The 25051-nt window shown below is 36.6% G+C and overlaps 1 protein-coding gene across 1 annotated transcript in view; it reads left to right on the top strand.

The window, feature by feature from the left end:
* Positions 1-25051, top strand: part of UNC79 (unc-79 subunit of NALCN channel complex) — a 316047-nt gene that overhangs the window by 217271 nt on the left and 73725 nt on the right. Inside the window, 3 exon segments of the mRNA XM_078151418.1 lie at positions 2093-2195; positions 21471-21611; positions 24571-24609. Coding sequence (XP_078007544.1) covers positions 2093-2195; positions 21471-21611; positions 24571-24609 — 283 coding nt within the window.

Raw genomic sequence — 25051 nt, forward strand, 5'->3', positions numbered from 1 at the left:
GAGTTCTGCACTGCTGGAAGTCAAGATAAAACTAGTATATGCATATGAGGAAGGCATTTTGATGATATTGTTGTCTAAAATGCTTATTTCTCTAGAGAGAGCATTTTATGCTCTTAAGTTACAGTAGAAAGAATGATACACTCTGTGACCTGCAGCAGATTAGTGGCAAAATTACCAAAATGATGTTGAATTTTCCCCTTGTTATTGAGCTTTTCATTGTGTTGGCTATAGTACTGTGGCTTTATATTATAGTTGGCTGTCACTATTGGCAAAAGATTTAAGGACTTTGTACCAGAGACCCTGCTATATCTGTGTTTATACATCACCAAACATCCAAGTATTTGGAAACTTCTAGGTGATTGACTAAATTTCTCACTTTTGACTCAGACACAATTTGTGATGGTTCAAGAAGTATTAGCATAGAATCAAGATCTTTCATTTGTACTTTACTACCCTTCTTGCTCTTTTTTGGGATAAACTAATGACATCACACCATTTAACGTCAACCATTTTTTATTCTGGTCAACTCTCTTTTTTTGGTACTCATAATGTCTTCACGCTTATATTTGCTTCAAGCTCTGGAATTCTCCTAGTTGAAACCACTTTCTCTTATCAGACCATTTTAAGATACTTTGGCAATAGTCTTGTTTTATAATAAGAGTTAAATTAAATTTTGAAGAGTGTGAGGATTTTTTCTAAATCACATAACTTATCGAACTCAGTAGTAAAACTGGTGCATAGTCTTGAGAGCAGAACAAATGCCATTAAAAGCGTTCCTCTGTATCTTTCTTTTGACTTTGGGTCTCTTGTTTCATGTGAATGTGTGTAGTAGTCTAAGGAACACTAAATAATGTGTTTAGTCTATAGAATGTGTTTAGTAGTCTAGACTACACATATACAAAACAGCCCGTAATTCAGTTATGAACCAGATGCCATTACTCTTGCTTTTCCATGGAGCTGTGCTATATTCTTTTTTTTTTTTTTTCAGATTAAGACATACTCCATTTGGTCTCTGTTCCCAAATTCTTTTCTAATTCCTTTGGAAGTACAATTCTGTAGGATGTCACTCTCCTCTTTGGAGATAGATCATATAATCTTCCACAATTTTTGCTCCATTCTATGGCATATACTGGTAACTTACTGATTTTCAGACTCTTTAATGACTCTCATGCTTTTCAATTTTTTCCCATTAAAGAATCTGAATACTCTGCTATTATTCTGGTAATTATGATGTTTTCTTTGGGCTGTCAGTTTGGGCTGCTCCTTGGGGGTGGTTCCTTCCACCCATCCACTAGATGTTTTTCCAGCATCAAATAGTTGTCATAGTTTTCTGTATTCCTTGTGTGTGGAGATATTGCCAATTTCAGATTTATGATGCTAACTTTTCATTGAAGACACAAAAGTCTTGGGGTTACACAGGGTGAAAGAAGTTAGGCCAAGGGTGTCAACTTTCTGGAAAGTGCTTTAAACTCTAATTCATATTGCATTCACAAATGCTTTGGTGAACAAATAAAGAATATCTTAGTTCTGGGGAGATATGGTTCTATTTATTAATATAGAGAACTGTGTTTTTTTATACTGGATCTCTGTCCTAATGTAGATCTTTGATATTGCTCCTATATCTACTCCCAAATAGCAGAATTTCTATGTGGGAGCTTGATATGATATTTGGGTGTGTTCTTTCACCCTGCTGAGAAATCTAGGTCCATAACTGATGCATAGGTCTCCACAAACAGATTTCCCTCTTTATGGGCTCACCATTGTCTTTCCCCCCATTAGCTCACAACTATACTTAAGTGTTCACAGGGTTGAGAAAGAAGGGACAGTGATAAAATACATAGGCACCTAGCTCCTGCAGCTTTGCAAGGAAAACTAAATAAGATCACAGTTTAAAAAAATGAATAGTAATGCTGAAATATTTTTTTTTCAAAATGCAATTTAGGGGAATAGGAAGGAAGGAAATCTGGCTCTATCTCTGTGAAACTGTATTATGAAGTGCTACTTGAGGATTTTTGAGGATGAGAAATAGACCATTGGTGGGCAGTCATGAACCAATCTCTCTTCATCAGTTGTTTCTTTACTGTGTACTCAGGTGCTACTAAATCCAGCCTGCTGTCAGCGCCCAGCATAGTCAGCATGTTTGTACCTGCACCAGAAGAATTCACTGATGAACAGCCCACGATGATGACTGACAAGTAAGCTTACACAATATTTTCTTCACAATGTTTTCAGAATTAAATTTGCTCCACCATAGGTACAAGAAGTACCAGAAAAAAATTTTATATATATGTACATATATATGTATATATATATGTATATATATATATATACACACACACATATATATATATGTATATGTACACACACATACAAATATGTGTATGTATGTGTATAAAACTCACAAATTTTAAAAAAGGAACCAGGATGCAATGAATGTATTGGTAGTCATCAGAATTCATCTGAGAGGTTCAGAAAAATCCTACTGTATAGACAGCTTTTATTTCTTCCTCAACATTTTTAGATTTTATTGTTATAAAAGCATTTATAACTATATCCATTCAAGAGGTAGTGCTAAGATGGAAAAGGGCAGTGGTTTTAGACTGGAGACCTGGGTGGGAATCTCTACATAATAGTTCTGTGACCTTGGATAATTTGCTTCACCTCTCCCAGCTTTAGTTTACTTAGCTGGAAGAGATAATCTCAGGGGTTCCTTCCAGTTCCAACATTCTTTGTTGTGTCTTAAGGTCTCTTCCAGCTCAGTCTTTCCATATACATTAGAAAATTCAGTCTTTTGACGTCTCTTATATTGCTAACATTCTACGTTTTATGTTCTAAGATCTCTTCCAAGTCAAGAGTTATGCATTCTGACATTCTCCCTTTTAAGTTCCTTTTTAGATGTAACACTCTGAAAATCTCAGTTTTTGAGCAAATATAGAAAATTGCTAGTTTAATGTCTTTTTGTAGCATGGAGGTAACTAGCTTCTCAAAGATTATGGCTGCAGAGCACAAAATCATGCAGGCTCTACCAATCTGGAAAGACTTCCAGTACCATACCTGTGAAGATTTTAATTGTATTAGAAAAGTCTGTCATCAGAAGTTTACCTACTAAGTGATGGATCATTTTCTACTTTCATGTTAAGGTTGTTGGATTGGCAGATTAAAGAGAGCAGAGACTCTAAGACTCACATAGTACTTAGATTGTCTACAAACATTAATTTAACTGTAGATATTCTTAATTTGAGATTTTGTCCAGTAATCAGTGAGGATACATGACTAGAGGAACTGATTCACATTAATATTCTTGATATGAATGAAACCAAAAAACATAAGGAAGTTGCAGCTAAATGGAAGGACAACTTACTTGTTCTCTTTGGAAAGGTGAATAAAGAAGTTGGCAAAATTGGTTTTACCATGCAGCCAAAGATAACAATAAATATCATTTTATGGTATACTTGGTCATCTTGTCTTCTATTATTTATAAACATAAGCAAAGATAATTATAGGCTTTGTGTCAATATCTCTTGTAGAAAATGAAAAAAGAAGAAAAATTTATGAATAACTTAAGAAAATTCTCTAAATAAAGTCAACATATAACTTGAAACTAAATTACTTTAATGAAAAGGAGGGAATAAGAGAGGGCAGCAAAAACTATGTAGGAAAACATCAGGAAATTAAAGAAACACAAAAGCTTTGAGACTACTTAGAAATTTCATGTCCGTACTCCATTTTATTTCATTTTTAAAAACATTTTTACTGACATCTCTTGGTGTTTTTTTCCCTCACCTATATTTCCCAATATATTTGTCTTCACTCTCACTCCTCCTTCTCAAAAAGCCATCCCTTGTAACAAAGAATAGAAAGGAGGAAAGGAAATTAAGTAGAACTAACCTGCATTTGAAAAAAGTCTGGCATTATATACACTGCTCCATACCCATAGTTCTCCACCTATGCAAAGAAATGGGGAAAAGCCTTTTCATATCTCATCTTTGGGATCCAACTTGGTCATTAAAATTTCACAGCATTTAGTCTTCTTGTGTTTCATTTTAACAGTAATATCCAATTACATTCATCTACCATAACTTGTTTAGTCATTCCCTAATCAATAAGCATCTACTTTGTTTCTAATTCTTTACTACTTCAAAAAGTACTGATCTAAATACTTCCATACATATGGAATATTTTATTTTATCATTGACTTCCTTGGGATATATGCCTAGTCTAGAAATGGAAACTGAATCGAATGGACATTTTTGTAACTTTATTTGAAAAATTCCAAAATGCTTTCTAGGGAAGGTGAGACTTGAGCTGAATCTTGACAGAAGCCAGGGAAACCAAGAAGGTGGAGGTGAGGGGGCAGAGCATACCACGTATGAGAGATATCCAGTGCAAACATGGGGAGATGGGAAATAGGGAGTGTTGTTTTTTGAGGAACTTGAAGTAGGTAGAGCATATGAAGGGGAGGAAAGTATATGTAAGAAAAGGCCAGGTTATGGAGAGCTTTAAATGCTCTCCATAGAGAGAAGTTTATATTTGGTCCTGGAGCTCACTGAGTTGGGGATGGCATAGGGAAGTGGGACTGTGATATGGTCAGACCTACACTTTGGAAAAAACACTTTGGCAGCTCAGTAGAGGATATATTGGAGTGCAGAGATGAGTCAGGAAGACTAGTTAGAAGTCTATTGTGGTAGTCCAGGAGAAAGACAATGAGGGTTTGAACTAGTGTGGTAGCTGTGTGAGTGGAAGGAATGTGACATAGAGAAGTTGTGAAGATAGAAATGATCTGGATTTGGCAAAAGACTGGATTTGCGGTATGAGAGAGTAAGAAGGGGAAGATGACATTGAAGTTATAAACCTATGTTAAAGAGAGGATGGTGGCTTTTTTGACAGTCATAAAGAAATTGGAAATGGGGGGGGAGGGATTTGGGGAAAAGATAATGAGTTATGCTAAGGACATGTTGAGTTTGAGGTGCATGTGGGATATTCACTTTGAAATGTCCAGGAGGCAGTTGGTGACATATATGTCATTGTTCAGTTGCTCAGTTGTGTCCCACTCTTTGTGACTTTTTGGCAAAGATAATGGTTTGCCATCTCCTTCTCCTGTGGATTAGGCAAACAGGTTAAGTGACTTGCCCAGGGTCATATAGCTAGTGAGTGTCTGAGGCCAGATTTGAATGCAGGTCTTACTCCCTACCCAGCAGTCTAACCACTGAACCACCTAGCTGCCCCCATGTATGTATATGTGTGTGTAGGTATGCATGCATGTGTGCATGTGTGTATATGTATATATTTTACATATACATACACATACACTCATATATCTGTGAACAATCAGTCAATCAGCAAGCATGTATTAATCACTTGCCCTCTGCCAAGAGTTGTGTGGTAGGATTACAAAGAGAAAGAGAAAGCTAAAATATCCCTACCGTCAGTGAGCTTGCATTCACTTATTTCAATGTCTCCCTGTCTATTGGCTCATTCCCTTTTGTCAGTAATGATGCCCATGTCTCCCCCATCCTGAAAAAGCCTTACTTGATCCTCACATCCTCACTATCAATAGTCCTATGTCTCTTCTGCCCTAAGTGGCTAAATTCCTCAAAAAAGTCCATCCATGATAGATGCCTCCACTTTTTCTCCTCACTCTCTTATAATCTGTCTTCTGACTTTATCATTCAAAAGTACTCACTCCAAAGTTACAAATAATCTCTTAGTTTCTTTTATTAATCTTCGTTCTTGACCCTTCTTCAGCCTTTGACACTATTGATCACTCCTTCCTCTTTGATACTCTTTTCTCTCTAGGTTTTCAGTATATTACTCCCTCCTGGTTCTCCTGTGTATCAGACCACTCCATCTCAGGCTCCTTTGCTGGATCCTTATTTAGATCACACCTTCGAACTGTAGGTGTTCCTCAGGGTTCTGTCCTGGGTCATCTTCTCTTTTCCCTCACTTTACTTAGTGATCTCATTAGCTCCCATGGATTTAATTATCATCTCTATCCTGATGATTCTCAAGTCTACCTATCCTGCCCCAAACTTTCTGCTGACCTACACTCTCAACTCTAATTCCTTTTTAGACATCTCAAACAAGAAGGATGTTCAGTAGACATTTTAAACTAAACCTATCCAAAATAGAGCTCATTATCTTTCCCCAAACCCACCTCACCTCTTACCTTCCCAGTTACTAGAGAAGGCAACGCCATCCTCTCTGTTCCTCAGGCTCAGACTCTATGAGTTATCCTCAACTCTGTAAACCTATACCCCACCCCCAGCATCCAATCTGTTGCCAAGGCTTATTGATTTCATCTTTGCAACATTTCTCCAATATGACCCCATCTCTCCTCTGACACCATTGGGCAGACACTCATGACCTCATGCCTGGACTTTTTACAAAGACTGTTGGTGATTTTGCCTGCCTCAGATCTCTTCCCACTCCAGTCCATCCTCCAGTCAGCCACCAAAGTAATTTTCCTAATGTTCAGGTCTGCCCATGATGTCCCCTATTTAATAAACTCCAGTGGCTCCCTATCATCTCCAAGATAAATACAAAATGTTGTTTTCTCCCTTCATAACCAAGTCTCCTATAACCTTTCTGGTCTTCTAACACCTTGCTCCCTGCCACGTACTCTTCTATCCAGTGACACTGGCCTCCTGGCTGTTCCACGGACAAGACACTCTATCTTACAGCTTTCCGCATTTTTTTTCTGGCTGTTCCTATGCCTAGAACACTGTCTCTCCTCAACTCTGCCTAGTTCCCTGCCTTCCTTTGAATTCAAATTAAAATCCCATCTTTTACAGGAAGATTTTCTTAATGTGTCTTAATTCTAGTGCCTTTCCTCTGATAATTATTTTCCATCGATCCTGTATATAGCTTGCTGTGTATATGTTTGTTTGTATATTGTCTTCCAGCTCATTAAATTGCAAGCTTCTTGAGGGCAGGGACTATCTTTTGACCCTCTTTGTATCCTCAGCATTTAGCACAGTTCCTGGCACATTGTAGGTACCTACTAAATGTTTATTTATTGATTGATTCTAATGGGAAAAAGCATGTTTAAACACATTTGTATAAAGATATACACAAAGGAGATATGAGGTAACTTTAGAAGGGAAAATACTAGCAGCTAGTGGGATCAGGAAAATGTCTTTGACTTCCCTACAGAAAATGGTGCTTTAGATGAGTCTTGAAGGAAGCCAGGGATTCTAAAAGCAGAGGTAAGGAGGGGTGGCATTCTATGCATAAGGGGCAGTTAGTGAAAGGGCACACATGCTGCTCCATCTTATGTGCTTCACTGACTATCCCTCATGAATGGTAGGTTCCTCTTTCTTTGGAGGGATTGGTGTAGTTGATAGATTAAGGGAACAACTGTGAGTGCTCCAAAAGTATACTACCAAAATCTTAGAACAATATTATCCAATGTAGAGGTTCAGTTGCTTGTTTCTCTAGACTCTATTAACACCTTCAGGCTCTAGAGGGAAGCAGGGAGAAATGTTGGTACTTTGAGAAAAGTGCCACCTGGTATTTGTAATATATCTCACATTTTTATAACTGAGCATGCCTAAATAGCCTGTATCATAGGGAAATTAGGAGGGGCTGCCTTGGACTTGGAGGGGATACCATTAATGGAAGAAGATAGTCCTTTATGAAAAACTATTAGTGCTTTGAATCAAAATTCAATAATGTTTGGCTAGCCTCATATGACATGGGATTACTATAGTTTCAATGCTAAAGATTAGTCAGCATTTGAGACCACTGCTAGAGGATTTAAATGAATTTTTGCTCATAGGAACTTTATACCTACACAGCATGGGCAATGGCAATCAATAACATCACAAAAATGGAAGGAGTATATTTTAATAGAATATAACTGGTTACTGAAATGGGAATCCTTTTAGAATCAACAGTCAATACCATGAAAAATGATAAATGTAAGGAAATATGGAAAGGCCTATATAAAGTGATAGAAAGGAAAATTCAGTAGAACAAGAATTGAGTCCACACAGATAACAACTCCAAAATATTTATACCAGTCCATTATCCCAGTTTCTCTCTAGTCCATCAGTGTTATATTTTATGGTTTTTTGGTCCAGTTTTGCCATTCTAGTGGGTTTAAGTTAGTATCAGGAGATTGTCTTGATTTATATTTCTCTGATTATTAAAGAGGTTAGCCATCTTTTCATTTTATTTATTTTAAAGATTGTTTGCTTGTGTCTTTTGACCATTATTCCATTGAGGAGTGCATATTGCTGTAAGAACTAATGTATGAAACTGCCTTCTGGATGTCAGACCTTAATCTGACAGATTTATTTCATTCATTTTTTTAAATTCCATTTTTAAAATTTTTGAGCTTGTATTTGCTATTGTGCAAAATCCTTTTATCTTTGCATAATTAAGCCCATCAACTTTTCTTCTAGGCTCAATAACTTCTTTCATTTATTTCATTGATAAAACTGTAGGACACAAATATTATTCTAATTTCTGCTCATTTTTATTGGAGAGTTCAGTCCATTGATACTTAGCTTTGAAATAATTAGATTTGTCTTTTCTTCAATCATTCTCTTGGATGGGAAGACTATTTTTTATTCTGATAATTTCTGTTAATAACTAACTCAAAATAACTAAAACTAACCTAAAATAATCCCCAAAGCACTCTAAATAAAATCCCTCTATTTTATATTACTAAGTAAGTTTTATAAACTTGAATATTCCTTTATCAAAGATAGCAGCTGGGCTTTTTAAGATCGTTTTGTCATAAATTCTTTCCCAGCCTCATACCCATATTTTTCTTTTCTCTGTGTCTTTGAAATACTCTTCTGAAACATTTAATACAATTCTCTGAGGAGTTCTCACATTTTGTTAGTAAGTAGATCATCTTGATTTTGAGAAGTGTTAATTATTTTAAATGCCTAATTACTCATCTTTTTGTTGTTCAGAGACTTCTTGAAGTAAGTATGTATCTCTGAAAAATTATCTCTGCAAAATTTTCAGCGTAAAGGTTCCCTAAGTCTCTATCTCTTGCCTTGAAACCCTATACTGAATTTGGCTTGGTAAATTCTTGGTTTGTGGCCCATACTTCTTAATTTTGCATATACTATATTCAATGTTCAGTATATCCCATACTCTTTTGTCTTCCTCAAGAAGTTTGCCATGATCATAATTAATGTTCTTTGGTAAATAAATTCTGATTTTTTTCCTGTGGCTTAAGTATTTTTTTCCTTATCCTTATAAGTAAGAGCTTAACTATATCTTTGCTTTTACCTTGTGGAAGCTCTGTGAATTCTCTTTATATATTGTTGCTTTCTTTGCAGATAATTTCACATTCTTTTGTTTTTCTTTCTTATCAGATTGTGGCCTCTTGACCTTCTCTAAGCTTGTCACTTGTTCTGTATTCTTTCTAATTCTTTGGATATTACACTGGTTTTCTGGATGTGCTGCAATTCCATTTTCCCCTGCACTCAGGTCTATTTTTGACTGATTCCATTAATTCCTCAGGGTTTTCTTGTTTATGCTCTGTATCAGTCATTTTTTAAATTTTTCCCTCCTAATCATTTTAAAATTTCTTTTAATTCTAGCATGAATTCTTTCTGTGATGATTAATATTCTCTAAGATCTTAATTTGATCTTCTGATATTCTTGACAGCATTAATGTTTGTTTAATTTCTTTAAATATGACATTTATCCATTCAAGAGTATCTCAGAATATTTAAATTGTTTCTTTTTCAATCTGTATTCCTTTGGTACATTTTTTAAGTTGCTGCAAAATTTTTAAAAATTATGTCAGAATTTTGTTCCACTTCTATTTCGGTTGATTTTTATTTTCTTATGTGTTTTTAAAGCTATTATTTATTATTTATTATTATTTAAAGCTATTTTTTTTCTCTTTATTATTTTTATTTGTTGTTTTTTTGAATGATCCGTGGGCATCCTAATTTCCTTTTAACCTCTTTATCATCTTGACTGAATGCACTCATATGCCTTCTTTTTCTGGTTGGATCAAGGGTTATCCTTGATAAAAATATGAAAAGAGAAGAAACAGGCTTTTGTAGAATATTTTCTACTAGAGATCACAGCCTTATAGTAACAGCTTAGGGAGAGATAAAGAGAACATAAGATTCCGTTTGGTTATTTTTTGTTGTGTTACAAAACAACAACAACAACAACAAAACACATTTGACTTTCTGGAGCAAAGCACAGTCTTTGGGACTCTCTTCACATAAGGTGTCCTATGTATGTGTTAAAATCATACAAAATTCCAAGATAGATATGACCTTAGAGACAGCTTTGTTCAATAATCTTTTAAATATCAACCTCAAGTGAAGCATGAAAAATATGTCATTGTCTTTCAAAAACTCCAAATAGAAGTATCCTCTATGGACATTAAGTTTTCCAAATGTACCTAATTGAGAGAAATTGTGCTGATTTCTCTGAACCCTGGAATACTACAAGGCCTCCTCGGTGATATCCACAGCCACTTAAAAGATATTGACTTAGAAACCCACACAGAGAAAAACAAATGGATGAAGAATATTTAATTCCTAAATTATGGCATGCAATTGGATGGGCAACTCATTGAAGTAATGCACCAGTACATGTATCTCAGAGAGGCCTCATAGATGGGTAATGATTCAGAATAAAATAGGGACAAGAAATATGAATTTCTACACAGCACATTCAGTGATTGTGATCCACTCCCTATTGTAAAAGGCCACATCTGTGACACTAACAGTCTCTCAGCAATTCTGTGTGGTGTTGGCTGAGAATCCTGGAAGATGACAGTTTCAGAGGAATCCTAATTTTTGGTGACTCTTAGGAAAGCTGGGTATAAGAAGGTTGCATCATTTAATTAATAGTAACTGTCATATAAGAAATGGCATGAAAGACATCAAAGACACATAAAAGTATTAGAGGAGGAAGATCAGTCATATAGTGCGGGCAAGGAATAGAGTCTACTGGTATCCAAGAAATATTAAAATAAAGAGTAAAGACTTGGGACGTTGGGTGGATACTCTATGAGAACTTAATCAGAAAAAGGTGGACAAGAATCTGACAAGGTGAGAAGGTAAGGGTGGGTTGTGGTATGAGCTGGTTTTGATTCCTAACACTGCTGTGTAATACCCATGTCCTTTACCTCTCCAGTCCCAAGTTTCCTAATTTATAAAATGAGGACTTCTAAGGTTTTTTCCAGTTCTAAATCTAATGTCAATAAAATATTTATTGAGTACCTACTGTTTACAAGGCCCCATTCTCAACATTGGGGGTGGGTAAGAATTCAAATGCAATTCAACAAGCCATATTTTGGGGGCTATCTTTTGTTTTTACATTACCTTCATTTCCAATAAGCCATTCTTTGTAACAAAGAATAAAAAAAGAAGGAAAAATAGTTTATTAAAACAAACCAACACATTAACTGAGTTTGACAGTACATGCAATATTCCATACCCATAATTTCCTACTTCTGCAAAGAAGTAAGGGAGTTAAATTTTCTTGATTCTTATCTGTAGCAAAGCTTTGTCATTATAATTTCACAGGGTTCAATTTTGTTTGGTTTTTTACAAGCATTTATTAAGTACCTATGTGTAAGTAACTGCACTAGGTGTTCAGAATACAAAGAGGGAACTGGAAATGATCCTAGGACATGAGATGTGTATGAGGGGCTGTGTAACGCTTCACCATATCTGAGGGAAAAAGTATACAGCACCCAGCTGAGGTTCGTTCTTACTACCCAAAAGTCACTGTGAAAGAGACCTAGGCTAGTGAATCATGAATTGCCCAATGTGGGAGGAGACTGAGATACTTTTAGGTTCAGCCCCCAAGTCAGAGGGGAGGGAGTCAGAAAGTGAGAAGTGGGAAGTAGGGAAAATAAGGGGGGCGGGGAAGACTGGAATTACCAAGGATTTCAGGAAGAAGAAAACTAAAAGATCTTGAACATAAGCAGATAAATCAACAGGAAAAACACTAACAACAGAAAGAAATGAGACCTCCAGATCTAGCAAACAAATTCAAGTATCTATAAATAAATACTGAAAAACGAAGGAAAATAAGTCAACAACAGAGGACCCTATGGAATTTGAAGAGAATATGGAAATACAGCACATTGTCTCTGAGTAGTTCAAAAGAGAAATGGGAATTATATGAACACAATTTATGGCCTGTAGAGCAAAAATAATGGGCCGAATTAAAAAAAAACCTGGAATCCTCAATGGCAAGCCTTGCTTATATAAAAAAAAGAGAGAAAATAGGTTATAAATGCAAATACCCAGAAGTGAAGGACAATTTAGAAGAACAGAAACAAAAAACAATAACATTAGAAGAATATGCTCATTATGTAAGCAAAACATACTGATCTTGGAGATGATCCATAAAGACAATCTAAGGATCATAGGTCTTCCAGGAGAACATGACAGAACAATGAATCTTAATATTATAATGAAGGAAATAATATAGAACTGCCCGGAACTTCTGAAGATAGAAAATGAAATTCTAGTTGAAAGAATTCACAGATTGCCTCCAGAATATGATATGCAGGGAATACAAAGCCAATTTGGTTGCAATGTAGAATACTTTTGGGGGGAAGTAATGTGAATTTGGTATGGATTTAATAGGTTATAGCCATATCGCCTAGGACTCTAAATGCCAGAGTAGTTTATATTTAAGACTAAAGATTATAAGGACCTGTTGACATTTCTTGAGCAGAGGAGTGACAAAATCAGACTGTGCTTTAGGAATATCATTTTGGCAGATGTGTTGGGATGGAATAAGTTAAACTGGAAACAGTTTACAGAGCTATTGTAATTTTGTAATTGTCATATTGTAATTTTAATACTGGGTGAGGATTGGATGAGGTCCTGAACTGAGGTGGTGGCCATATAAATTGGAGGAAATATTTATGTCAAAAATGTTATGGAAGTATAATTAATAAGACTTGGAAATTGATTGGGTGAATAAATGAAGCATATATTAAGTTCTTACTCTGTGCAAAAAACTGTATGATAAGTACTGGGAAAACAAAGAGATAAATAAAACAGTTCTTGCTGTCAAAGAGCTCACACTCTCAAGTATGGGTTCTGAGGGAAAGACTTGAGAATGACTGCACCATGGTGAACCTGAGTTAATGAAAGGACAGTGGTACTTTTAACAGAATCTAGAGGGTATTTTGGAGGATGGATGGAATTGGGGAGAAAGATAAATAGGTTCTGTTTTGGGCATGTTGAGTGCCTGTGGGATGTTCCTTGTCTTTAAGGACTCTACATACCAACATGATAAGCTAACTCAATGATATCAGATAACTTAAAGTAAGTGTCAAGTAAGTGGTACAGAGTAAATACCCCTGGAGGTGAGATGGAAGAGATCACTGTTGAGTTATTGAGGATTCAGGAAAGAAAGTAGCTTTCAATCTGAGTCTTGAAGGGAGTTGGTTAGGTAAAGAGAAGGATAGAAGGTGCTTCATATGTCAGGTAGATTAGCAGTGAATATCCTTGAACTTCTATATGATTTGCCATCATGACCAAAATTATAATCATAGTGAGCCTTCACAGTTCCACACTGGATAATTTTGTGTACTCAACATATATGTATGAAGTATCCCAGGAACAGAAGGCAAGATCTATCTTCTAGTTTGGGTTCTGTAACTTAGTAGCTATGAAATTTTAGGCAAGCTATCTAATGTATCTGAGCCTCAGTTATCTTATCTGTAAAATGAATCGTTGGTAATGGCTTCATGGACCATCTTCCAGGATTGTCTTAAAGATCGAATAAGACAATTGATGTAAAGTACTACAGAAATTTTAAGCCTTATAATGGTATTTAGAGAAGAACATGATATCAGTTAGCAACTCATGTTTCTAAAGTGCTTTACCATTCACAAAACACCAGACTCAGCAACATTGTGAGCTAGCTAATATAAGTGTGGTCTATGCGACTTCTGAGTCTTCTTATTCCAACACTGCTCTCCCAGTAACAAGTTGGGTACCCAAATCTTTGCTGTGTCCCCTCAGTGTTATAGGGGTAGCCCTGGAATGTCAGGGGGTAATTCTCTAATGCCATCAGCTCAAGTCCACACCATGTGCTTTCTGTCAAGACTGTCAGTTAATAATCATAATTAGCAGCCATAAATATCTTTAAGAAAAGGGTATTTACTAAAGTGATACAATAAGAACAGTTGGCACAAAACATGCCCCAAAAGTCAGTGATATAGTTTTTTATAAGTACATATAGAGTACAGATGAAAATGAACTCACTCTTAGAGAGCACATGTGAAGATAACTTATAACTTTTGGTTACTCATAGTCTTTTTCTTTCATTCATGGGGTGCTCAAGAACTTCCCTTTTATTTTTATTTTTTTCATTTTAATAGAATATTTTAAACAAATTTATATTTTTAGTTTTCAACATTCACTTACATAAGATTTTGTTTTAAATTTTCTCCCCCTTCTTCTCATCCCTTCTCCCCAAGATAGCATGCAATCTCATATAGGCTTTACTTATGCATTCATATTAGACATAGTTTCACATTAGTTATGATGTAAAGAAGAATCAGAACTAATGAGCTGAACCATGGGAAAGAAGAAACAAAACAAAACAACAAAAGAAAAGGAGAGCTTTTCTTCCACCTGCATGCAGACTCCGAAGTTCTTTCTCTGGATGTGGATAGCATTTTAGATCACAAGTCTTTTGGAGTTGTCTTAGGTACTTGCATTGCTGAAAAGAGCTAAGTCTATCAAAGTCAGTCATCACACAATGTGGTTGTTACCATGCACAATGTTCTGGTTCTGCTCATTTCACTTAGCATCAGTTCATATAAGTCTTTTCAGGTTTTTCTGAAGTCTGCTTGCTCATCATTTCTTACAGCACAATAGTATTTCATTATATTCATATACCATAACTTGTTCAGTCATTCCCCAATTGATGGACATCCCCTCAATTTCGAATTCTTTGACATCACAAAAAGAGCTGACATAAATATTTTTGTACATGTGAGTCCTTTTCCCATTTGTATTTTCTTTTTAGGATACAGATCTAGAAGTGGTATTGCTAGGTCAAAGGGTATGCACAATTCCATAGCTCTTTGGGCATAGTTCCAAATTGCTCTCCAGAATGGTTGGATCAGTTCAAAACTCCACCAACAATGCATTAGTGTTCCAATTCTCCCACATCTTCTCCAACACGTATCATTTTCCTGTTTTGTCATATTAGCCAATCTGATAGGTGTGATGTAATACCTCAGAGTTGTTTTGATTTGCATTTGTCTAATCAATAGTGATTTAGAGCATTTTTTCATATGACTATAGATAGGTTTAATTTCTTCCTCTGAAAACTGCCTGTTCATATCCTTTGAGGACCATGGGAGGTCCAACACCATCCAGATCTTTTAAAAATGGAGAGTTCTCCTCCAGTCAGGGCTGCAGCAACCTTACCATGGCTGAATATGAGGACCCTCTCTCCACTCCCCAAATTCTCCTTCACCAGGTAGTTTCTCTTCAAGGCTGTGCTGAAAAGCCATATTTGATCTAATTTATAGAAAAGCCTCCACACTAACTCTGGCTTTTATAAAGGACCCAGATGATGTAACAAAATCCCATAGCCAGTTGGAGCAGACCTCTTGTCTGGAGTCATTTCACTTTATCAAATGGATTTTCATTAGTCAGTCTAAGGTCTTTTGATTGATTTATTAAGACATGTTCTCACTTAGTTAAAGCTAAAATGAGATGGAGTGGTTTAACACCCCTCACCTCCTGCCTACCACTTTCCCCCTTATGTAAGTGTTATTGTTATTTTGCGGAGGAGTAAAGCAAGGCTTAGAGAGGTTGTGACTTGCCCAGGGTCACCTAACTAGTAGGTATTAGCATAACTAGCATAGTCTATCTTGCCCATTAATTATATTGTCATCCTCCTTGCCTCAGGGATGGAGCCATATGTGTTTTTGTTGCCATGAACAAGAAATGTATTTTCTCACACACATCTAACCAAACTTCATGTTCCTTTTCTTTTCTCTTACTCTCTTAAGTCACAGTCTCTTCTGGATTCAAATCTACTACCCTTGCCATCTTGTTTTCTGCACAAAATTCCCATTTTGCCAAATGACCTACATAGTCAACATGGTGCAGTAGGCATGGTGATAGATTTGGAGTCATGGGATCTGACTTCAAGCCTTGTCTCTGCCATTTGCTAAATGTATGAACTTGAGCAAATCATTTAATCTCTCTGGGCCTCTGTTTTTCAATTTACAAAATTAGGGTCTGAATTGGATGACCTCAAATGACCCTTCTAGTTATAGATTTATGATCTTATGATGTCTCTTCTACTTTCCCATCACAAATTCCATCCACTTGCCCACAGTTCTTAGATAATGACCTTCCTTCTTTTCCTGTACTCATCCTTCCTGTGTTTTCCATTTGCCAGATTCTTTTTCCTATCTCCATCCATATTTATTCTCTTTCTATGGCTCATACTAAGAAAAAAGGAGTCAGAGAAAAGAGAGAAAAAGAGAAATTGGTGAGATTTTTCTCAGAAATATACTTACTGTTTATGTCAACATTGTTAGGGTCTTCAGAAATCAGCAAAGTTAGCAGGCAGAGATCTGCTATCAGCTCCTTGCCTCACATGCAAACCCTTCATGAACTGAGGTCAGATACCAATCCAGGACATATTATTTGAAAAGATTATTTTCCCCAGTTCTCATAGATCAGGGTAATTTTCTACCTGTTGATTATAGAATTATATATTTAGATCTGGAAGGGACCTTAGAGGTCTGCCTGCCTAATTTTACAGATGAAGATACTGAGATACAGAGAGGTTAAGTGAAATGCTGAGGGTCACCAAGCTAGTGTCTGTGGCAAGATTTAGACTTAAGTCTTCTTAACTGCAAGTCCAATACTCTATCCTCTGCTTCCGTGCTGCTTCTCTGCTGTCTTGCTGACCTGATGAATTCTTATCTTGTTCATTGACAGTCCAAGCATGCCTTCTTGGACACAAAGATGGTACCCATTATTATTGTTTTTATAATAATAAATAATGATAATAACAGCAACTTCCATATATATAGATTTAAGTTGAAAACTCTTTGTATATTATTATTTTTTTTGGGGGGGGTGAGGCAATCAGGGTTAAGTGACTTGCCCAGGGTCACACAGCTAGTGTCAGATATCTGAGGCCTAATTGAACTCAGGTCCTCAGGACTCCAGGGTTGATGCTGTATCCACTGCGCCACCTAGCTGCCACTCCATACATTATTTAAACTTAATCTAGTCTTGCCCTTCAAAACCTCCTTCCTAAATAGTCTCGGTGGGAAAGTTTTCTATGTATTGTATATGTATTCTCAGCTGTTTCATTGTAATACTAACTCGCATACATAGGGCTTAGTATCATAATTTGTAAAAGAAGGATTTAGAACTAGCTGGCTTCTGAAGTCTGGAAGATACTTCATCATCTGTGATCCCATGATTATTTTAGAAGATAGTTCTGCTTCAGGAATGGGTTGGGATAGGTGACCTCTGGTGTCTTCTCCAACTTGATAATTCTATGAGTCTTTTTAGTAGCTGCTGGCCTTGTTTTTTTTTTGTTTTTTGTTTTTGCTGTTCCAGTAACCTGTCTCAGAGCTCAGTTTTACTATTCAGCTATGAAGGAATGAAATATCTCTGATTGAAGATATTGCTTATGTGATACAGTTATAATAAGGTTAACTCAGGACTGAAGTACCTAGTAGAAGTTTCTCTGTACCTGCATGCTTAAGACACTGCTTCCAATGAATGGATTTGTGTTGACTCCTTTAAGGACTATATGCATAATCAATCAGGGCATCTTATACTCAGTCAGCCTCTTTAACTTTATAGCTTTGACTTCATTATAACAAGATTTTAATGCATCATTATAAAATGCATCATAAAATTCTCCCACTCATCCTTCTCTGGATATTGTACCCATAATACCTGATATACCTGGGGAGTATCTGAGCATTTGAAAATTTTTGCCATCAATCCTCACTGGTGATATCAATCAGCTTCTCTCCTCCCCCAAAGATATTAAATGTTGTATCATCTCAACACAACTTCTGTGTGGCATTTTGCTGTCATAAACTACTTTTACATATCAGGAATTTGTGCACTGATTCTGGTGTTCATCTTTAGATTATTGATGGGTGATGTCCATGGCCTCTAAGTCAATTCCTAGAGCAAGAAAGCATATAGAAAAACAGTGATCACTTTGTCTCCATGAACCTTTTTTCCCTCATCTATAAAATGATGGCTTTAGAATGGATGATCTCTAAGACTCTCTGTAGTTCTAAATCCTATGATTCCATAATTTTGTTCTAGAGGTGGTGAGGTCAAGTGGTGGAAATTACATTAGATCAGGAATTAGAAAATCTGGATTTGGGACCTGCTTCCTTCCCATATACACTATGTGAGCTTAGCAAATTACTTCTATATTAGAACCTTAGTTTTTTTCATCTATAAAATGGAGATAATTATACTAGTACAACTCTTCAGAGGAAAGTACTGTACGAACAGTAAATATGACTCCTTTAACCTGGGGCAATGTATTTATCTTCCTGAGTCTCAGTTTTCCAATATGTAAAAGGAAGAATAATATTTCAACTCCTTGTATCATAGGAGAGATAGTATAGTATAGTATAGTGTAGTGAAGTGAACCTTGGACTTGGAATCAAGAGATCTGAGTTTGAATGCTCCTTCTAACACATAATAAATGTGAAACCTTGGACAGGTCACTTAATTTCTCTGATCTACAGCTATAAAATAGGTACAATACTTCCATATAGCAGCAGGAAGAAAAAGAGATTTAGTGGACTATAATAGCAACATGAGTCAACTCTGTGCCAACTCAGTTAACACAAAGATAAGAATATTCTTGACTGCCAACTTGTACTTAAGGTACTTATAGAATGCATTAGGAGAAGCATAATACGTAGAATGAGACAGGTGAGAATTTTAGTTGTATTCTTCCTTGGGTCAGACCAGACCTGGAAAATTATGTTGCATTCTGGGCACCACATTTTGGGAAAAACATTGACAGACCAGAGTGTATGCAGAAGAGGCAGTCACACTGATGAAAGGACTAGAAATCATGACATTTGAGGATCAGTTGAAATATGTCAGGATAATTAGATTAAAGACAAAATCTGAGGGGAAGTTCATGATAACTACATTTAAATATTTGAAGGATTGTCATGTGGAAGAGGGATTAGACTTGTTCTGCATGCCCTCATAGAGCACATCTAGAAACAATGGATAAAAGTTGCAAAGTCAGATTTAATCTTGTTATTAAAAAAAAAAAGAAACCTTCTTAACAATTAGAGCTATCTGAAAGTAGAATGTGATACTTCAAGAGTAAATGAGTTTCCCAATGCTGGAGGGCTTTAGCCAGAAGTCAAGTGTCCTGTTCAGGTACTCATTGGACCAGATGACCTTTAGTGCCCTTCCAACTCAGAGATACTGGGTCTGTTTGTAATTTACACTACTTATCTAACAGGTTTTCTGTGGGAGAAGTGCTTTGTAAACTCTAAAGTGCTATATAAATATGAGTTATTTTTAATATTATTGTAATAGACTTAATAATATTTAATATTAATATTATTGTTTCAGCCCTTCTTGGCTAATTATATAATTCTAAATTATCAACACAACATTGAAATGTATACATTTTTTTTCTTTTTAGGTTCTTTCCTTACTCTTTAAACAATTTCCCTTCTTTCCTCCTGGAAATGCCATCAATTTCCCTATTTCTGTTGAGGGCACCACCATCCTCCCAGTCACCCAGGTTCGTAACCTTGGAGTCATTTTTGACTCTTCCCTCTCCCCCAACCCCCATATCCAACCAGTTGCCAAGTCCTGTTGATTCTACCATCACAACATCTCTTGCATCCATCCCCTTTTCTTCATTCACAGGGCTTCCACTGCAGTTGAGGCTGTCGTCATCTCTCATCTGGACTATTGTAATAGCTTCATAATTAACCTCCCTGTTTCTAGACTCTTCCCTATCCACACGGATCTAGAGCAAACTTCTGAGTGTGCAGCATCACAGGATCGTAGATTTAGAGCTAGAAAGGACCTTGGAGGCCATCTAATCCAGCCTCTTAATTTTATAGATGAGGAAAATGGCATCCAAGGTGAGAGTCATAAGAAGTGGCAGAACCAGGATTTGAACCAAGGTTCTCTGATATTCAAATCCAGCAGATCTACTCATGTTATTCCCCTGTAAAACCTTCAGTGGCTCCCTATTGTGTCGGTGAAAAATACAAATTCCTTAGTGTGATATTTAAGGCCCTCCAAAGTCTGGCTCCTTTCTGGTCTTATTTCACACGACTCCCCTTCGTATTCTCCGTATTTCAGCCAAACTGGGTCACTGACCATTCCCTCAGTGAGGTAATCCCTCTCCTACTTCTGTGCCATTGCACAAGCCATTCTCCATACTGGAATGTACCACTTTCTCATCTTTGACTCTCAGAATCCTTATTTTCTTTAAGGTTCATTTCTTGTCACCTCTATGAAGCCTTTCCTGTCAAGTTATTAATATTTGCTTTCACCTCAAATTACTTTTCATTTACCTATCTTTTCATGTTATACATACCTCCAGTAAAATATAAGCTCCTTGAGGGCAGAGACTATTTCATTTTTGTCTGTTTCCTAGTGCTTAGCACAGTATCTTGCATGTAGCAGATGTTTGATGAATATTTGTTGACTTGAAGGCAATCAAATGTTATCCTGTATACATGAAAAGAATAATAGATTGTAAGTTACTTAGGAGCAAATGTCCTTTATATTTTTCTTTTTAAAAAATAACTTACTTTTTTGCTATTCTGTACTTGAAAAACAGCAATAACACTCACTTTCCTTTCCTCTACTTGCATATTAAAAAAAAACAACCTTCCTTTTGCTCCATTTTTCTGTATCAGCACTTTGTAAACGGATTTATACACCTCAAATTGCTCTATAAATGTAAACTATTATTATTGGTATCATCATTGTCATCACTATCACCACCACCACCACCATCATCATCAAGATCATCATCATCAAACTGAGGCACAGGGAGTTAAAGATTTGGCTAAAGGTTGTGAATGTGTACAGCAAAGTCTGAAACCTGAATTTCCCTTGGCTCCTCAGATACTATTGACTAGACCTTTCTGTCACTCATCTACTAATAGAATACATTTTTCTTCAACTAGAAAGCACAGGGGAGTTATTCAAGTGGCCTTTTAGCACAACAGGGAACAACAATTTAGTACAAGCCATGCCATTAGGAACATATTTCGCCCCTCCTCTAATGACAGGAGTCTTTTCCCCATGCCTGTGGCGGTGGTGGGGTGAGAACTTTGTGGGGCTATTCAAATAGAGCAAAGCACTGCTTTTCCAAGATCCAAGACATGTAAAATGAGAACTACTAGAAGTGATTAGATAGGGTTTCTGGTGCTTTAAAACCCTCCCTTCATTGTTTACATATAAGCATCTCCTCTGTTTTCTTTTTAGGTGCCACGACTGCGGGGCCGTTCTTGAGGAATATGATGAAGAAACACTAGGACTAGCCATTGTAGTGCTCTCCACATTCATCCACCTAAGTCCAGATCTTGCAGCTCCTTTGTTGCTGGATATCATGCAGTCTGTGGGAAGGTGAATGTCATTTTCTGTCTTTATAGGTGGGAAGAATTCCCCTCGCTGGTATGAATTTCTATGACACCAAATCAAATAATACAATAATGAAACAGCTCACTCATTCATTGGTTGTTTGGTAAGAGTAATACCAAATAAATGGGCTGACTCAATTTTATTGCATGTAGTTTTTGTTTTTGTTTGTTTTAATTTTTATTGAACACAGCTAATTTGTAAACTGAATTTGTCAGTCGTTTGGATGTTGTGACACAATTTCAGAGAGGTATTGTAGGCAACCCCTCAAGTTCAGTGTCTTGTAATCAGTGAGGCAACATATGCTAGGATTGAGTAGTCTCTATCCTGCCCTGATCTTGGTAAATACATGAACCTGTCTTATTGAATGAGCAGAAGTATATTTGGAAGTAATAGGATCTTGTGAATAGGGCAAGGAAATAAATATGGCAGATTTCAAAGATTAGCCTGGCCCTGAGAAATGGAGGAAAAGAAATAGCTTTAGGGATACAGGTCTTTCATCCTGACTAAATGATAAATGTATTGAACTTAGTTGCCGTAGGCTGTTTATTAGGACAAACGTGTCTGATGTAGTAGATCTTTCAGAAGATAAACATATGAAAGCTCATGACAGCCACTAACTAGTTATGTGGCTGTGGGTAAGTCACTTCCCTTCTCAGTTTTCACATTTGTAAAATAATGAGGTTTAGCTAGAGGACTTGTTCTTTCTAATTCTGTGGCTCTGTGGGTGATACATTCCATAGATGCAATCAAATGCTAAACTCTAGTTCTAGCACATTAGTGTTTTTTAAACAAGGGGATAAGATATCATTCAGTTCAGGGGTAATTTATGGAATGCCTTCCCCAGCGTTGTGGCAGGACATATAAGACAAGTTCCCTGCTCTCCAGTAGCTGAGGATAGAAGCAAAATGAATGCATACAACAGTTAAGAAACTTTTCACAGCAACATAAAAATAAATTCCAAATGAGCAGTAAGGCAATGAGTGTGATAGGAGCTCAGGAAAAGGAGGAATTCCTGTAGTATGGGATTCCCCAGAAAAAAGGATCATATAGGAAGTAAGACCTGACCTGGGCCTCAAAAGAAAGGAAGGGGTTTACATATTTCAAGAAAAGGGAAAGCTAACAGACTTTAGTAGATTTAAGATCCATTGTCTTTTTCCCCCTTTCCCCCTTTCTCCACTCCCTCTCCAGTCCCTCTTTCCTGCTTTCCTCTCTCCTGCCTCCTCTCCTCTCCTCTCACCTAGAAGTTCTTCCTTCCAATTTGTGAAGGAGACCACATCAAGCTAAAGGGTAACCACAACTGTCAGTCCTTTCCTACCAAGATTTGTTTATACCCTGTATTCCAAGGTCATGTGGTAAGTGGGAGCAAAAAGATTGTACAGTGGTGTCCAGGTATATTGCTGTGTCGACAGAAGAGTATCCAAGAGTCTCAAGTGATCACCGTGAGAACTTCAAGAGCAGGGAGCTAGGAAGTTGAATACTAAGTCCTACTTATATTATTATCTATCCCAGCTTGGAACAGCTGGGAAGTGATGTTTATTTCATATCAGACCTACTTGACAGGTTCAGGAAATGAATGGTCATTTAGAGAGTTTCCACTATTCCTTATTATCAATACTAATGAATTCTATAACAGAGAGAATTATTTACCTAGGCTGATACCATCCCATGAAACAACTAACTGACAAAGAGAAATTACTTAAAGATGTATCTTCTGAAGAAAGTTTTTCCTTAAGTGAAACTTAATCATATTGAAATTTTGCCTTTCACCTTGGCAAAGAAGAACTTCATACTAAGTACTTTAAAGTGCAGCAGATGAGAGATGAGAGAAGTTAAAAGTAGTGGTCCTGATTTATAATGCTGCTTTAGGGGAAGAGGGCCTTTGTTAGAGGCCTCATTGTATCCTATTATTTTCTTTTTATTATGAATAACTGTATTTTAGGGGAAGTGATTTGATGTATTATGTAACTAAATCCAAGAATTAATGAGTTATACTAAAATGGACTGAAGTGGGTCAAATATCCCATCACATATCCAGTTACAGCACAGGCTCTGACATGACTCTGCCAGACCCCTATTAGCACTGGCTGGCTGGATCCAGAGTGGGGTTAGATACTTTTCCCTTAAGGTTATAGTACTAATTGTGAAGGGTTAGAGGTATGTTTCTAATGCTATTGCTTATGAGTCCTCAGTGGAGTGCTCTACCCAATGATTATCATTTGCTATCCATCAACCAGCCAGAGTTAATTAGATTTTAGATAGGTGTTTAGGAAGGAAACAAGTATTTATGAAATTCCTACTATGTGCCAGCTACTGAATAAATTAATGAATTAAACCCTGTTTCAAATTACTCTTCTCTCTGCCCCTGGCCCATTATATATACTACATTTTCCTTTGGAATACTACTAGAAATAATTTTTGTATTAAATAGATATGATGATCAGTTACTATCATAAATATTAATTGGCATCTATTCTGAGGGAGACTTTTAAATAGGGGTTGTGAAATTAGGCGCTGTGTAAGTTGTTAATCTGTTTACATAAATTATGCTATCTGTTTATCTAAATTATGCTGGCTTGGAATCATATAATTTGATACTTGAAACAGTTTTGATGGGTTGGATGGAATTTGAAGAGTGTCTTTGGGGAGCTACCTGAAAGGACTAATGGGCGATCATGGTATTGTGGAAAGAATGCTGAATTTGGAGTCAGAAGACCTGGGCTTTAATCCTGACTCTGCCACTTACTCCCTATGTGACCTTGAGCAAATCATTTTTGCCTTTTTGGACCTCAGGCAACTTTTAAGGTTCTTTCCAGTAGCCATAGTTCAATTATGGAGTATTTGATAATGGTTCTAGGTCCATTGCTATTTGTAATTTTCCTGATATTGTATTCCGTGGCCAAGGCCAGGACATTCCTGTGACTATATTTTTTGGTATTTTGTTTAGATTGGCATCCAGCACCAGTTTTTCCAACCAAGCAGAAAGGTAAGGTCCCAAAGTAAGCCAAATATATTTTCTCTACCCTTCCCCCTTTTTTCTTTTTATATTCTTGCTGTTTTTTAAAGGCACTAAGGGAATACTATAGACAGTACACCTGGGCCAAGAAACAAGAGGCTAAATTTGAACCTCAGCTCTCTCACTTACAAACTGGGTGACCTTGGGTTCCTTATTTATAAAATGGGAATAGTTAACTTAACCACCTCAAAGTTTCAGGTGACTCAAAGGGCAATGGAAGGATGTATAGTGGGCTACATAGTTCCACTTCCAATATGGAAGAAGAATAATAAAGGATATTATTGAGGAGATGGATGACTGAAAAGGAGATGGGCCAGTTATATTGATAGACTAATTGCTGCCCTGATAGCAAAAAAACATGAAATGAACTAGAGTAAGGTCTCCATAACATTGGGTAAATGCTCTGTAGAAG

Source organism: Phascolarctos cinereus, unplaced genomic scaffold, assembly GCF_003287225.1.
Source record: "Phascolarctos cinereus isolate Bilbo 61053 unplaced genomic scaffold, phaCin_HiC Scaffold_3;HRSCAF=262, whole genome shotgun sequence".
Lineage (NCBI taxonomy): Eukaryota > Metazoa > Chordata > Mammalia > Diprotodontia > Phascolarctidae > Phascolarctos > Phascolarctos cinereus.